Consider the following 15,559-nt stretch of genomic DNA (forward strand, 5'->3'; position numbering starts at 1 on the left):
GGTTTGGACCTGAATAAATGACATAATCATTTAGGTGTGATGAATAAGCAAAAAAAAGAAGAAGAAAAAAGAATTTGCAGACCAGGAAACAACATCAAACAGTTAATTTAAATCAGACGCCAAACTGACATCAAAGAGTTCATGTTACTAACAGCTCACCTCTCTGCAGCAGACAGTGGCTGGACTTTAAAATCAATGAACTCATCTTTAGACGCATCACTCTGTAAGGACACAGAGCTGGGTGGAGGTCCAGGTGGGTTTCTGATAATTAAGATGGAGCAGTGATGTGAGTGCTGAGCTGTGACATGGAGAAGAGTCATGGACAGTTAGAGATGACAGTTAGAGATGGTCATCTCACCTCTGAGCTTTGGTCTGGCTCTCATGTTCCCCACACAGAGTGGTTTTAGAGGGAGGGGCTCCCTCCTCTCTGTCCTCACACTGATCCATGCTGCTGAATTCACATCAGCTCACACACACTTTCTACCTTCACCTGCAGAGGAAACACAAATCATTCATGTGCACATCAACTGAGAGCTGCAGAGGTCGTGTCTGATGTGTTGGACTAACATCCATCTGAGACACAGCTTTCATCAGTTCACTACAAAAAGTGTCACAGAGCCGCGTTCAGCCTCCAAATCCTCCATTACTGTAGTCCTACAAAGCAGCAGGTCAAACATGGCTGCAGAGAGCAGCTTTATTTATGTAACAATCTCTTCAGGATCATCAGCAGGGGAGGAGTTAGAGTGGGATGAAAAAAAGCTTCCAGCTGGTCAGACATCATGTCAGGAAGTGATACACACTTTCAGTTTAATCATACTTCATAAAAAATGCCCAAATTAGCACCCAAAGGAGTTCTACAATGTCTGCCATGCTACTGGACATCCGTTTAGAAGGATTTGAGCCAATGAGGTTCCAGATTTCAGCAGCTTTTTGACTAACACAACACATCAATGACAACTTCCTACTGTTGTTATTTGCACTTTTTATTTGTTATCACTGCACACCGTCAGGACTCAGTGAGAGGCTTATTTAAGGGAACAGGAAGTTATTTTAATGTAAACCATTATGTGTTCCACCACATAACATTGCCACCCATTCTATTTGTGTTCAATATTTACTGCTGATGTCTTCCATTTGAAAAGATCTGAAACTAGAAGATCAAATAGATCTGATGAAGAAATGTTGCTGCAGACAACACTTGAAGCCGGAAGTGAAAAACCAAGCAAAAACAGGACTGCATAAATCCATCCTACAGGATTATTGGAGACTGACAGCAGCACTCAGAGGGAACCAGCAGGGGGCGCTGAGTCCTGTTAAATATTCTCCATGAATTCGGGAGAATATTTAACAGACAAACATGAACTCTGATCCTTCATAAAAAAAAACTTCAGAGTCAAACTGGAGTCCAGCATTTGAAGCAGGTTCTCATATCAGGACTCCAGTTTGATGGTTTTACTGCGAGCCTGTTCAGAGTCCACATGAACACTGAGTGTGACTAAACATCACAGCACAGTCACACTTCCTCTGTTAAAGAGGATCAAACAGTGGCAGATGTGTGAGGAACATTTTCTTCAGCACAGTCTGATGAAGACGCCCACACAGACTGATAGTCTGATGTGATGATGTGAGGAGAACAAACCTGCACACTCTGTTTGAAAGGCTCTGAGCTGGATGTTGGAGACTTTGTTGTTGCTTTGGAGTCTTTATCAAACACCAGACGTCAGAGAAAAAACAAGTCTTTGTGTGTTCTCTGCAGAAACACGCTAACAAACAAAGAGCAGCTGCTCTGTGACAAAGAGGAAACCTCAGAGATGATGAGCTCACCCGAAACCCTGGCTGATTTTGACCCACACATTTTCACACCTTGGCTCATGTGATTAGGTAGAGGATCATCAGGGGTCCTTTGTCCCTCTTTGGGGGGAAACTCCCACGGGGTTTAAATCTGGGACTCTCCACCATTTTACCCTAGAACTGAAGAAGCTTCTCGGATGAGAGGTGAAACGTCTTCAAGCAACCTAAAGAAGTCCAGACGCTTTTCTTTCCAATCTCCTTAAAAAACCTCAGAGACTGGAATGAATCAAAGTTGCACTTACTCAGCTTTTTCCCATGAACTTCTTCAATCTGCAACTTTCAGCTGTTTGGACCAGGTCTGTGTAGAAACAGAGAAATTCCTCTGCTTCTTCTCCGTCACCAGTCCTCTGTGTCTGCAGGCTGCATCACATTAAACACTTCACACCATCAAAGAGTCTTATGATCTGGCTCACAGGTCAAAGATCAGCTACCACACTCTGATATATAACCTACACTGTTTATAGCAATTCGCTAATAATTTTCAAAAGTGTACAGCCTGAATGTGGGTGTGTCTGCAAGCTTAAACAATTTAAACATTAAACACTTCAAACAAACTATAAAAGAGTCTGAATCTGCAGCTCACAGGTCAAAGATCAGCTGCTACTCTCTCATGTGACTTTAGATCATCGTACCTTCAACAAATGTGCATCATCATCTTGATCTTTTCACTCTATACACATTTCACTTGTACTTGTGCTCATGATTGAATATATTATCCAGCAGTTACATAAACTTGACTCTATTCATCATATTCCTTCATTTCTGCTGCGTATCAGTGCTCAACAGTTTTTCCACTGCATTCCATAGCTTTATTTTCCAGTCAGCATATGTGACCACTGTATTTCAGATGTTGTAAATAACAGAAGTCATCAATTGGGAATGGTTGGTTATCTCCTGTAGTTGTGTATTAGCTAGCTTTAAGCTCCAGCTAATACACTGTTAGCTAAAATTGAATGTTTTAATTCCTTCCATTTCTCAAATATTCCTTCAGTTCATGGGGATGAGGTAAGTTCAGAGTTTGAAATAATGTACCTAAGATACATGAAATGTTTGACACTCTTTAACTTGTTTTCTCTGAAATGAATGAGATTCTCCTGTTGCATCAGTTCTATCCCCATCTAATCAACAAGTGGGGCAGACTTCTCTTTGCCCCCATTTCTTTGACTTCCTGCATACATGTAATATTGTGTCCCAGTCACTTCCATTGTGTAACACAATTGACAAATTTGGTTTAGCATTTTCAGGTTCTAACGTCGATGGTCCCTTAGTCAGAACTTGTGACATTTTGTCTCCATTGGTATGTATCTCACTAATAAACTGTAGACCAGCAATAAATGTCAATATAGAGTATCAGATCTGTCATTTTGTCACAGTCTGCCGTGGCAGAGCGTGGGGTTGCGGGGAAAGTATGACCCAAATACAGGACTCTGATGAATGCAGTGTGTTTAATTACAGTGAGGTAAATAGTACACAACAATTGATCCCCATGCGTCCCCGACTCCTGTGCTCTTCATCTCTGCTTCCTAGTGTTCATGTACCCGGTGCTCGCTGCCCCCTCATTTCCGCAATCCTTTTGGAAAATACAGAGGCAGCCATTGGTACATCCACCACAGCAATAAACTCACACTTCTAGCCACAGTTGTGCTGGGAAACTGAAGTCCCACACGACAATCCAGTGTTGATGGGAGCTCAGCAACTCTGCTAAGTAGCTCCCCTGGTGAGGTTGATCAGTTGCAGGATACCAATACACCCACCAACTCACACAAACATGGAAACGAGGGACACATAAACAAGCCCAAGGCAAAACCACCAAATAAAAACCAGTACCCAAACACACGTAGGGCATCATCTTTCACTCGTGTGTTTTTTATTGAATTCTCGCATATACTCCACAACATAACAGAAAATTTCCTTTCAGAATCAGAATCGTGTTTATTGGCCAAGTATATGTGCAGACACATACAAGGAATTTGGTACCGGTAGATAGTGGCTCTCAAGCACAGCAATGTAAATCTCACACACACACACACGTGTCTATATATACACATTACACATACGTACACATACATACATACACAAAGCTGTGTAAACCAACTATAAATAACTAATCTAAACTTATATACATAAAATACAGAAATGAAATGAGGTGGAATGAATACTACAGAATGTACATAAGGTGCAGCTGCAGTCTGGCAGTGGGAGCAGTGTGACAGGTCAACTGTTTAGAAGGGAGATGGCGAGGGGAAAGAAACTGTTCCTGTGTCAGGGGGTCCTGGTCTGCAGGCTTCTGTACCGTCTGCCAGAGGGCAGCAGATCAAAAAGTCTGTGTCCAGGGTGTGAGGGGTCTGTGATGATTTTCCCTGCCCGTTTCCTGGTTCTTGAGAGGTACAGGTCCTGGATGGAGGGCAGGGGGGCGCCGATGATCCTTTCTGCTGCCCGTACAGTCCACTGCAGTCTGCGCGTCCTGTTTAGTGGCTGCACCATACCAGACTGTGATGGAGGAGCACAGGACAGACTCAATGACTGCAGTGTAGAACTGGATCAGCAGCTCCTGTGGAAGACTGTACTTCCCCAGTTGTCTCAGGAAGTACATCCTCTGCTGGGTCTTTGTGAGGATGGAGTTGATGTTGGTCTCCCACTTCAGGTCCTGGGAGATGGTGGTACCCAGGAACTTGAAGATCTTCACAGTCGACACAGGGCTGTCTGATATGGTGAGGGGGAGCAGAGTTGAGGGATGTCTCCTGAAGTCCACTGTCATCTCTACAGTTTTAAGAGTGTTCAGCTCCAGATTGTGCTGACTGCACCAGAGTACCAGCCGCTCAACTTCCTGCCGGTATGCAGACTCATCACCATCCTGAATGAGGCCAATGACAGTTGTGTCATCTGCAAACTTTAGGAGTTTAACAGCCGAGTTCTTGGAGGTGCAGTCGTTAGTGTAGAGGGAGAACAGTAGTGGTGAGAGGACACATCCTTGAGGGGCACCAATACTGAGGGACCGAGTTTCAAAGGTGATCTCCCTCAGCCTCACTTGTTCAATTCAATTCAATTCAATTTTATTTATATAGCGCCAAATCACAACAAAAGTCGCCTCAAGGCGCTTCATAGATACAGAGAAAAACCCAACAATCATATGACCCCCTATGAGCAGCACTTTGGCGACAGTGGGAAGTAAAAACTCCCTTTTAACAGGAAGAAACCTCCAGCAGAACCAGGCTCAGGGAGGGGCGGGGCCATCTGCTGCGACTGGTTGGGGTGAGAGAAGGAAGACAGGATAAAGACATGCTGTGGAAGAGAGACAGAGGTTAATAACAGATATGATTCAATGCAGAGAGGTCTATTAATACATAGTGAGTGAGAAAGGTGACTGGAAAGGAAAAACTCAATGCATCATGGGAATCCCCCGGCAGCCTACGTCTATTGCAGCATAACTAAGGGAGGATTCAGGATCACCTGGTCCAGCCCTAACTATATGCTTTAGCAAAAAGGAAAGTTTGAAGCCTAATCTTGAAAGTAGAGATAGTGTCTGTCTCCTGAATCCAAACTGGAAGCTGGTTCCACAGAAGAGGGGCCTGAAAACTGAAGGCTCTGCCTCCCATTCTACGTTTAAATACTCTAAGAACAACAAGTAGGCCTGCAGAGCGAGAGCAAAGAGCTCTAATAGGGTGATATGGTACTACAAGGTCATTAAGATAAGATGGGGCCTGATTATTTAAGACCTTGTATGTGAGGAGCAGGATTTTGAATTCTGGATTTAACAGGAAGCCAATGAAGGGAAGCCAAAACAGGAGAAATCTGCTCTCTCTTTCTAGTCCCTGTCAGGACTCTTGCTGCAGCATTTTGGATTAGCTGAAGGCTTTTCAGGGAGTTTTTAGGACTTCCTGATAATAATGAATTACAGTCGTCCAGCCTGGAAGTAATAAATGCATGAACTAGTTTTTCAGCGTCACTCTGAGACAGGATATTTCTAACTTTAGAGATGTTGCACAAATGGAAGAAAGGAGTCTTACATATTTGTTTAATATGTGCATTGAAGGACATGTCCTGGTCAAAAATGACTCCAAGGTTCCTCACAGCGTTACTGGAGGCCAAGGTAATGCCATCCAGAGTAAGAATCTGCTTAGATACCATATTTCTAAGATTTTCAGGGCCGAGTACAATAACCTCAGTTTTATCTGAATTAAGAAGCAGAAAGTTAGCGGCCATCCAGGTCTTTATGTCTTTAAGACATTCCTGCAGTTTAACTCATTGGTGTGTGTTATCTGGCTTCATGGACAGATAGAGCTGGGTGTCATCAGCATAGCAGTGTAAATGTATGCTATGTCTTCTAATGATGCTGCCTAAGGGAAGCATGTATAATGTAAACAGAATTGGTCCTAGCACTGAACCCTGTGGAACTCCATAATTAACCTCAGTGTGTGAAGAGGACTCTCCATTTCCATGAACAAACTGGAGTCTGTTAGATAGATATGATAGAAACCACTGCAGTGCAGTACCTGTAATACCTACAGCATGTTCTAATTGCTCTAATAGGATATTATGGTCAACAGTATCGAATGCTGCACTGAGGTCTAGCAGGACAAGCACAGAGATGAGTCCACTGTCAGAGGCCATAAGAAGATCATTTGTAACTGTCAGGGACCAAGCAGTAAAGCATAAAGGACACAGGTGGTTTTAATTCAAAAAAGGAGTTTTATTGACCCAAAAATATATTTAACAAAGCCAAAACTTAAACAGGCAGACCAATAAAAGAGGTCAACTCAATAGACTAAACTCAAGATAATAATTAACAAAACCTCAAACAAACATATAACAAACTGACCTGCTGAAATGACACACGGGGGAAACTTAAATACTGGTTTAGCTAAACCAAATGACACACACGGGGGAAAACAAGATGGCTGCCATATAACCAACTAATACAAAACAATGAAACAAACATGAAACACCCCCCAGGCAATGAAGCATGTGGTGCAATCCAATTAGGCTGTCAGTGGTACTTCAGGTCTCGCAGCCCTTTGCCACACCTTTTGCCAGACAGGAGAAGCCAACCCCCAGGTAACTCAAACAAAGATAGATGTATTAATATAACATAAAACAGAACTTTGACCTTGCAAGGTTAATATGTGTGCACGCCATATAAACATTGGAAGGTGTGATGGAAAAATAAATACATTTAATAAAGAAACGATATTGAACAATAAATAGAATATTTTAAAGTAGTGACTGTAAATTAAACTAAGGTGAATCAACTGGTGGTGAGGTGTGGAGCTTACCATGTGTGGCATGCCATCACACACCTCCCCTCTTCAGAGCTCTCGCTGGAACAGCGAGAGAGATAGTCAGCAGTAAGGTTCTCCTTGCCTGATACGTGGTGGACAGTGAATCGGAATGGCTGTAAGGCCAGGTACCAGCGGGTAATTCGCCCATTTGTGTCCTTCATCTGCTCAAGCCACTGGAGTGCTTTGTGATCAGTTTCCAAGGTGAAGTCTCTTCCCAGTAGATAGTAGCGGAAGGAGTCCAGGGCCCACTTGATCGCTAAGGTCTCCTTCTCTACTGTGGAATACCGAACTTCCCGTGGAAACAGTTTCCGGCTGATGTAAGCCACTGGATGGCGGCCTTCCATGGTTTCCTGAAGGAGGACAGCTCCCAGGCCCCGATCTGAAGCATCAGTCTGTAATATGAACGGTTCATCAAAGTTGGGACTGTACAAAACCGGTTGCTTACTTAGTGACTGTTGGATGTCATGAAATGCTGCCACTGCCTCCTCTGTCCACTGGATGTAATTGGGAGAGCGTGATCCCGTCAGGTCTGTGAGCAGAGCTGCCCTGTTGGAGAACTGAGGGATGAAACGACGATAGAAACCTGCCATGCCCAAAAAGGATCTCAGCTGCTTCCTTGTTTGGGGCAGGGGGGATGATTCCATGGCCTCGATTTTGCTGACCTGTGGCCTGATAACCCCCTTGCCGATGACATGGCCCAGGTATTCTGTCTCAGCAGCGGCGAAAACACACTTTGACGGATTCAAACTAATACAAAACAAATTAAATTAAACTAAGGTGAATCAACTGGTGGTGAGGTGTGGAGCTTACCATGTGTGGCATGCCATCACAGTAACCTTCACTAAAGCTGTTTCTGTGCTGTGATGAGCTCTGAAACCTGACTGAAACTCTTCAAATAAACCATTCCTCTGCAGATGATCTGTTAGCTGTTTGACAACTACTCTTTCAAGGATGTTTGATATAAAGGAAGGTTGGAGATTGGCCTATAATTAGCTAAGACTGCTGGGTCTAGAGATGCTTTTTGAGTAAAGGTTTAACTACAGCCAGCTTGAAGGCCTGTGGTACATAGCCGATCATTAGAGATAGGTTGATCATATTTAAGATCGAAGAATTAATTAATGGCAGGACTTCTTTGAGCAGCTTTGTAGGAATGGGGTCTAAAAGACACGTTGATGGTTTGGAGGAAGTAATTATTGAAGTTAACTCAGAAAGATCAATTGGAGAAAAAGAGTCTAACTTAACATCAATGGTACTAAGAGTAGCTGTAGATAATATTACATCTGTGGGATGATTACTGGTAATTTTTTCTTTAATGATTAAAATGTTATTTGTGAAGAAGTTCATGAAGTCATTACTAGTTAACGTTAAAGGGATGGTTGGCTCAACAGAGCTCTGACTGTTTGCCTGGCTACAGAGCTGAAGAGAAACCTGGGGTTGTTCTTATTTTCTTCAATCAGTGATGAATAGTAAGATGTTCTGGCTTTGCGGAGGGCTTTCTTATAAAGCAGCAAACTATTTCTCCAGGCTAAATGATGATCCTCTAAATTTGTGACACACCATTTCCTCTCCAGCTTACGAGTCATCTGCTTTAGGCTACGTGTTTGAGAATTATACCACGGAGTCAGGTACTTCTGATTAGAGACCTTAGTTTTCAAGGAGCTACAGTATCCAGAGTCGTACGTAGTGAGGAGGTGAAATTATTAACAAGATAATCGACCTCTGTTGGAGTAGCGTTCAGATAGCTGCTCTGCTCTATGTTGGTACAGGGCATTGAAGATGATAACAGTGGGTGGATTATATTCTTAAACTTAGTTACAGCGCTTTCAGAAAGACATCTACTGTGATAAAGTCTACTCTCCACTGCTGTGTAATCAATTATTGTAAATGTAAATGTTATCAGGAAATGATCAGACAGGAGAGGGTTTTCAGGAAACACTGTTAAATGTTCAGTTTCTATGCCATATGTTAAAACAAGATCTAGAGTGTGATTAAAGTGAGGTGGCTGTAGCTCAGGTGGCAGAGCAGGTCAGCCACTAATCAGAAGGTCGGTGGTTCGATCCCAGGCTGTCTCCTGGCTGCATGCCAAATATCCTTGGGCAAGATACTAACCCCGTGTTGGCCTGCTGGTGGTGGTCAGAGGGCCCGGTGGCGCCAGTGTCCGGCAGCCTCGCCTCTGTCAGTGCGCCCCAGGGTAACTGTGGCTACAATGTAGCTTGCCATTACCAATGTGTGTGTGAATGGGTGAATGGCTGAATGTAGTGTAAAGTGCTTTGGGGTCCTTAGGGACTGAGTAAAGCGCTATACAAATGCAGGCCATTTACCATTAAAGTGGTGGGTGGGTTCTTTTACATTTTGAGAGAAGCCAATTGAGTCTAATAACAGATTCAATGCCATGTTGAGGCTGTCATTTTTAGCATCTACATGGATGTTAAAATCACCCACAATAATTATTTTATCTGAGCTCAGAACTAAATCAGATAAAAAGTCCGAGAAATCAGACAGAAACTCTGTGTAAGGCCCAGGTGGACGATAGATGATAACAAGTAAGACTGGTTTCTGAGTTTTACAGCTGGGGTGGACGAGGCTAAGCATCAGGCTTTCAAATGAATTAAAAGTCTGTCTGGGTCTTTGGTTGATTAATAGGCTGGTGTGAAAAAATTTCCTTTATAAATCCTTTGTAAGGTATACCTGGTCGTTGCTTTAGTTAAGGTCACACAAAGTACGTAACAATTAGTGGATGGTATGTACATAGCCCTGGTGTATGAAGATAGGAACACAGACTGTAAGCTGTGTTCAAGGTCATGAACCACTTTGTGTCCCTTCATTATCAGACTGGTGTCTATGTGACCGAGTAACTGTGGGAATGTTTTTCTTGGAAGTAAAGATGAGCAGGGATTTATCAGTCTGCAAGAAAACTGCATCTAGAAATTGTGAAACAATTTCAGTAACATATTCCTCAATCTAAAATTGCCAAGACAATATCTTATCGGGTACATCACATAATATCATTTCTGAGAATCTGGTGAAATATCTGTGTGCAAGGACCAAGAACTGCACTGCACAGCCTCAGGAACACTTTTGGAAATAAAATGTCTGGGAACACAGTTCACCGTGACATCCACCAATCCAAGCTGAAGCTCTATCATGCAAAGCTCCTTATATGTAAACATGATGCAGACACACCACAGTCTTCCCTGAAAAAGACATCATCTGTATTAAAGCATTTTACACTGTGTCCAAACCCTTTTCGGACTAGGACTGTTTGTTTTTTGTTAGTTTTTTTATTTGGGGCCTGATTTTGACCTTGTATTTTGTGATGGCCAAACCCATGGCTACACTCTAAAGTCGCTAGCTCTTGTGTATTTTCATTCCTTTATTTGAACACAATAACACACTTTACTTTCCAATAAGTTTTATGACTGGTTTGGATACATTTGTTCTATTTGTAAGCGTGCACATTTAGTTTACTTATGTATTCATACTATTTCATTAACTTGATTTTTGACTAACCTTTGTTTCTTTTACTTCTTACCTGCCATGATCCCTGGAAGTTGCCAGACAAAAGGTGGTCGACAGGTTTTGAAGCTGTTAAATACAAAAAGGGATAACTGGACTGCACTACCACTTCCTGTTGAATGGGAGAATGTGTGTTTTCTTTAATTAACAACAAAGTATTTGTACTTAATTAAATATTTGAGATTAGGGTTCAGTAGTTTTGATTTTTTTTTCTTTGGTGTTTAGTTTATTAACAAACCAGACTATACTGCATTGTTTGTTGTTTACAATTGTGTTTTGTTTAGTTACCCCTCGTGTGTCATAGTGGTCTGATCAGCCTTGTGTGTCATTTCATGTTTAATAATAATAATAATAATAATAATAATAATAATAATAATAATAATAATACATTTTATTTGAGGGCGCCTTTCAGAAACCCAAGGTCACCTTACAAAAAACACAATTAATAAAAGGAACAGTAGTCATAAAATACATAAAATAAGTTAAAATTACAAAACAGAGCGTGACAACAGATAAAATCAGCATTAAAGCGAATAAGGCAGTTTAAACAGATGTGTTTTGAGCTGTGTCTTAAATACGGAGAGGGAGTCAATATTTCTGAGTGCAGGAGGAAGAGAGTTCCAGAGCCAAGGAGCAGAGCGACTGAAAGCTCTGTTCCTCTCAGTGATGAGGTGTGAGGACGGAACAGTAAGATGAATAGCAGATGATGATCTGAGAGGGCGGGAAACAGTGGTGATATGGAGCAGGTCACACAAATATGAAGGAGCAGATTTATGGATACACTTGTATGTAAGAAGTAAGATTTTAAAATTTATCCTGGCTTCTACGGGCAACCAGTGAAGCTGCTGAAGAACTGGGGTAATATGAGCACTTAACGGAGTGCAAGTTATGACCCGAGCTGCAGAATTTTGAAGAAGTTGGAGTTTATGAAGGGACCTTTTAGGGAGACCAAATAGGAGGGAATTACAGTAATCAATACGGGACGTAATAAGACTATGGACAAGGATGGCAGCAGCATGGGGGGTAAGGAAGGGGCGGAGTCAGTTAATATTACGTAAATGGAAGTAAGCAGACCGTGTTATGTAATTAATGTGAGACTGGAATGAAAGAGTATTATCAAGTATGACACCCAAACTCTTAACCTGAGGGGAGGGAAGGGTGGGAGAACTTTCAATGTTAATGGAAAAGCTGTGGGATTTGGTTAAGATAGATGGTGAACCAACAAGTAAAACTTCAGTTTTATTACTGTTTAGTTTGAGGAAATTGGAGGAGAACCAGGATCTAATCTCCATAAGACAGTCCGAGAGGGAGGAAGGTGGGAGGGATGAATTGGGTTTAGAAAGAATGTAGAGCTGGGTGTCATCGGCATAACAGTGAAAATTTATATTATATTTTCGGAATATATGACCAAGAGGAAGCATATAAATAATGAATAAAAGAGGCCCCAATACTGAACCCTGGGGCACACCAGCAGAAACAGGAAAGAGAGCTGAAGAATGGGATTTAAGTTGGATAAACTGAGTGCGGTCTGAGAGATAGGAGGTAAACCAGGCAAGGGGGGTATGACTAATGCCAATGGAAGCTCACCGGTTCAGGAGAATATTGTGAGAAATGGTATCAAACGCCGCACTAAGATCAAGAAGGATGAGGATGGATAGGAGACCAGAATCAGCTGCCATCAGAAGGTCATTGGTAATCCTTAACAGAGCAGTTTCTGTGCTATGATTGGGGCAGAAACCAGATTGAAATTGTTCATAGAGATTATGGTCATTGAGATGTAAATGAAGCTGGGCGGCGACAACTTTTTCAAGAATTTTTGAAATAAAGGGGAGATTTGATATAGGGCGAAGATGATCAAAGTTATTGGGGTCTGCACCAGGCTTTTTGAGATTTGGGAAAACAGAAGCCTTTTTCAGTGCTTCAGGAACAATCCCAGTGTTCAGGGAGGAATGAATAATATTGGTTATGAGAGGAGCTAACGAGGGAAGACAGGCTTTAACTAACACAGTAGGGAGAGGGTCAAGTTGACAGGTGGATGACTTAGATTAAGTCATCCACCTGTCAGGTGAGTTATGTTTGTTTGGGCAGTCATTTGGTTTGTTAAGTTTGCAGTTCAGTTTTGTTTCCTTGACCTCTTTTATGAGCTCAAATTTATTAGTTTTGTAAATATAATTTTTGTAATAATTCCTGTGACGACTCCTGCTCTTGCAGGTCCATCACATATTTGAAGAAAAAGATTTTAAATTCAATATTAGATGTGTCAGCAGTGCAGCAGAATCACAAAACTATGGCCATTTGTTTATGTATTTATTATTATTTATTTTGTATTTCAGCAAAGTATTCAAAGGAAGAGGTTAGCAAACAAATGTGGGGGAGTCAGGGAGATGAAAAAAGTGGACAGGAGTGTTGTAATGCTGGGTGTACAGCAAAGGAGAAGGCTTATAGTGAGTACTGAGCACTACAGATGCAATGTTTGTTTTGAGTAGTGGCAGTTATGGTAGATGAGTTTAAATTCCTGGTCTCCCATCCAAAGCAAGGGACTGTGCCCAAGAGTGGTGAAGGAGAGACGCAGGCATGCAGGGTTGAGTGGGTGGAGATGACATCAGGGGCATTCAGGACCTGCTACAATGTATGGTTTGGAGATTGTGACACTGACCAAAGGAGGTGCTGGAGGTGGAATAATAATAATAAATAATAAACTTTATTTATAAAGCACACTTAAAAACCAAGGGTATGCCAAGGTGCTTAACAAGTAAAATAGAGTATAGAAGAGCTGAAGATGTTAAAATTTTCGTTGAGAGTGATCAGGAGGACAAAATCAGTATATCAAATGGACAGCTCAGGTTGAGGGGTTTGGTGACAAAGTAAGAGAAGCAAAACTGAGATTGTCTGGATATGTTCAGAGGAGGGATAGTGGATATATTGGACAAAAGATTCATGCAGGAAGCAAAGAGAAAGCCTTCATAGGAGGTTAGGGATGTAGTGGATGTAGGAGGACAGGCAAAGGGTTTGTGTGACAGAAAAGTATGCTAGGGATCGGGTGGCATAAAGGGAGATGATCTACTGCGTCAACCCCTAAAGGGAATAGCCAAAAAAAGACGAAGAAAGAAAAAAGACATGACAGCATTGTATGTTTATACACTCGTCTTTGAGTACAGCTAATCTAAGATACTTCATGTGCCTTTTAGAATTCAAGCAATACTTCATCTGTTAGGATGCAAGCCTTCTATAAATGGATCAGATGCTGCAGTTCTGCATGTGTACTAACTGTAATGATTTCTACAGTATTATAGAATGATACAGAAAATGCTTTCATTTTATAAGCTTACATTACACAATTTCCACATTCAATAACACATATTGAAAAAACTATATTTTTACAAAGCTGCTAACAGGGTTACTATAAAATAGTAAAATACAAAGTAACATGGGAAACAAATTCAGCTCACTCGCCATCTAGTGACTGATACCCTTCACTTTATGGATTATCTCTCTTTAACAATGATCTTCAACACAGATATGTGCAGTGTTGGGGAGTGCTGGGGAGTAATGGAATACATGTACCGGCGTTACGTATTTAAAATACAAAATATGAGTAACTGTATTCCATTACAGTTACCGTTTAAAAGGTGATAATTAGAATGCAGTTCCTTTGTTGAAATAAATGGATTACATGGCAGTCTTTTCCTGTTTAATATGTTAGGCTATCCCCTCTCTAATTCTCCAACAAAACACACAATTAGAGGCTCTAATGTAAGTGTCCTGTTAATGTTGGTGGCCTCAGTTACACAATGGACCCGGAGCCAGCGCAATCACCAATTTACATTTAGAGAAGAAAGGGATGGGTGAAATCTGAGCGTGCAATGCAAACTTTGTTTGCCAGCAACCAATCTGCTCTCAGCGTCAAAAGACTCCAACCTAAAGAAATATCTGGAAGTAGGGCTGCCACGATTAGTCGACTAGTCACGATTATGTCGACTATCAAAATCGTCGACGACTGATTTAATAGTCGACGCGTCGTTTGAAGCTTTGTAAGATCACAAAAGACGCAGGAATAAGTAGTAGGATTTAAGAGTGTAATAACGGACAAACAGAAGATGGCAGCACTGCATGTACAAGGATGCCAGCTGCCGTTAAACCCCGAAGAAGAAGAAGCTGTGTCCCAGAATTCATAGCGCAGCCCAGCTCAGTTTCCAACAATGGCGGCAGCTAGTTAGTTTTAATATTACTCTTATTACTCGTTCTGGGTCACAAAATAAACGTTTAACATATTTCAGGCGAGAATGTAGCTGTGTAAACCTCAAATATCTGCTCAGTTTATCAAGACACCACGTATTTTCAAAAGCGCTCCGACGTTTTCGGAGACGCCTGTTACCCACTAGCTCGATAGCTAGCCGGGGGCTAGGCTAACTAGAGCCGCGAGAACACCGGACTCCCGGCTAATAGTTTTCAAACCCACCGCCATCTTTCTCTCTCAGGTTAAACATGACATATGAGTCACTTAGATAACTTAAAATGTTATTGTTTGGCTTTTTTTAGTATTTTATTTGTTCCTGAGTAAATCGGTTTGGCTGAGACTAAAGTTATAGCAGACAGCTGATTATCAGAAGTGTGAGATGCTCGAGAATTTACTCCGGCGTCCTGTTATATTTTAGATAGCAAGGAGATTATTAAACTTCACCGAAACAATCTGCAAATTTCAATAAAATTTAATAAACTATCATCTTGTCTTTATTTTTAGTTTGCACATACCTTAAACACTTAAAGCTGTAAGCTAATGATAGTTATATAAGAGCAGATGCTGCTGGTGCAATAAGCTGTACGTTTTACGTCCAATGGATGATGATCTGATTAGTCGACTGTAACGGTGGACCCAAGAAATACCAGCCGGAGCGACTTTTGACAGTGCAGAA

At 41.6% G+C, this 15,559-nt stretch overlaps 2 protein-coding genes across 5 annotated transcripts in view; one reads left to right on the forward strand and one right to left on the reverse strand.

Moving 5' to 3' along the window:
- Positions 1-484, reverse strand: part of LOC146670730 (NLR family CARD domain-containing protein 3-like) — a 35,850-nt gene extending 35,366 nt beyond the window's left edge. For all 4 annotated transcript variants that reach the window (XM_085402785.1, XM_085402784.1, XM_085402783.1 and 1 more), the window contains exons 1-2: positions 359-484; positions 160-261 (exon numbers count right to left, since the gene is read on the reverse strand). In XM_085402785.1, coding sequence (XP_085258911.1) covers positions 160-261; positions 359-447 — 191 coding nt within the window. In that variant the 5' untranslated portion in view covers positions 448-484. The remainder of the gene's footprint in view (positions 1-159; positions 262-358) is intronic.
- LOC146670722 (protein NLRC3-like) overlaps positions 1-15,559 on the forward strand; it is a 261,535-nt gene that overhangs the window by 236,650 nt on the left and 9,326 nt on the right. The gene's annotated exons all lie outside the window — the stretch shown is intronic.

The sequence above is a fragment of the Rhamphochromis longiceps genome, linkage group LG4, assembly GCF_057381845.1.
Source record: "Rhamphochromis longiceps isolate RC_006_pf linkage group LG4, R_longiceps_female_GT1.1, whole genome shotgun sequence".
Lineage (NCBI taxonomy): Eukaryota > Metazoa > Chordata > Actinopteri > Cichliformes > Cichlidae > Rhamphochromis > Rhamphochromis longiceps.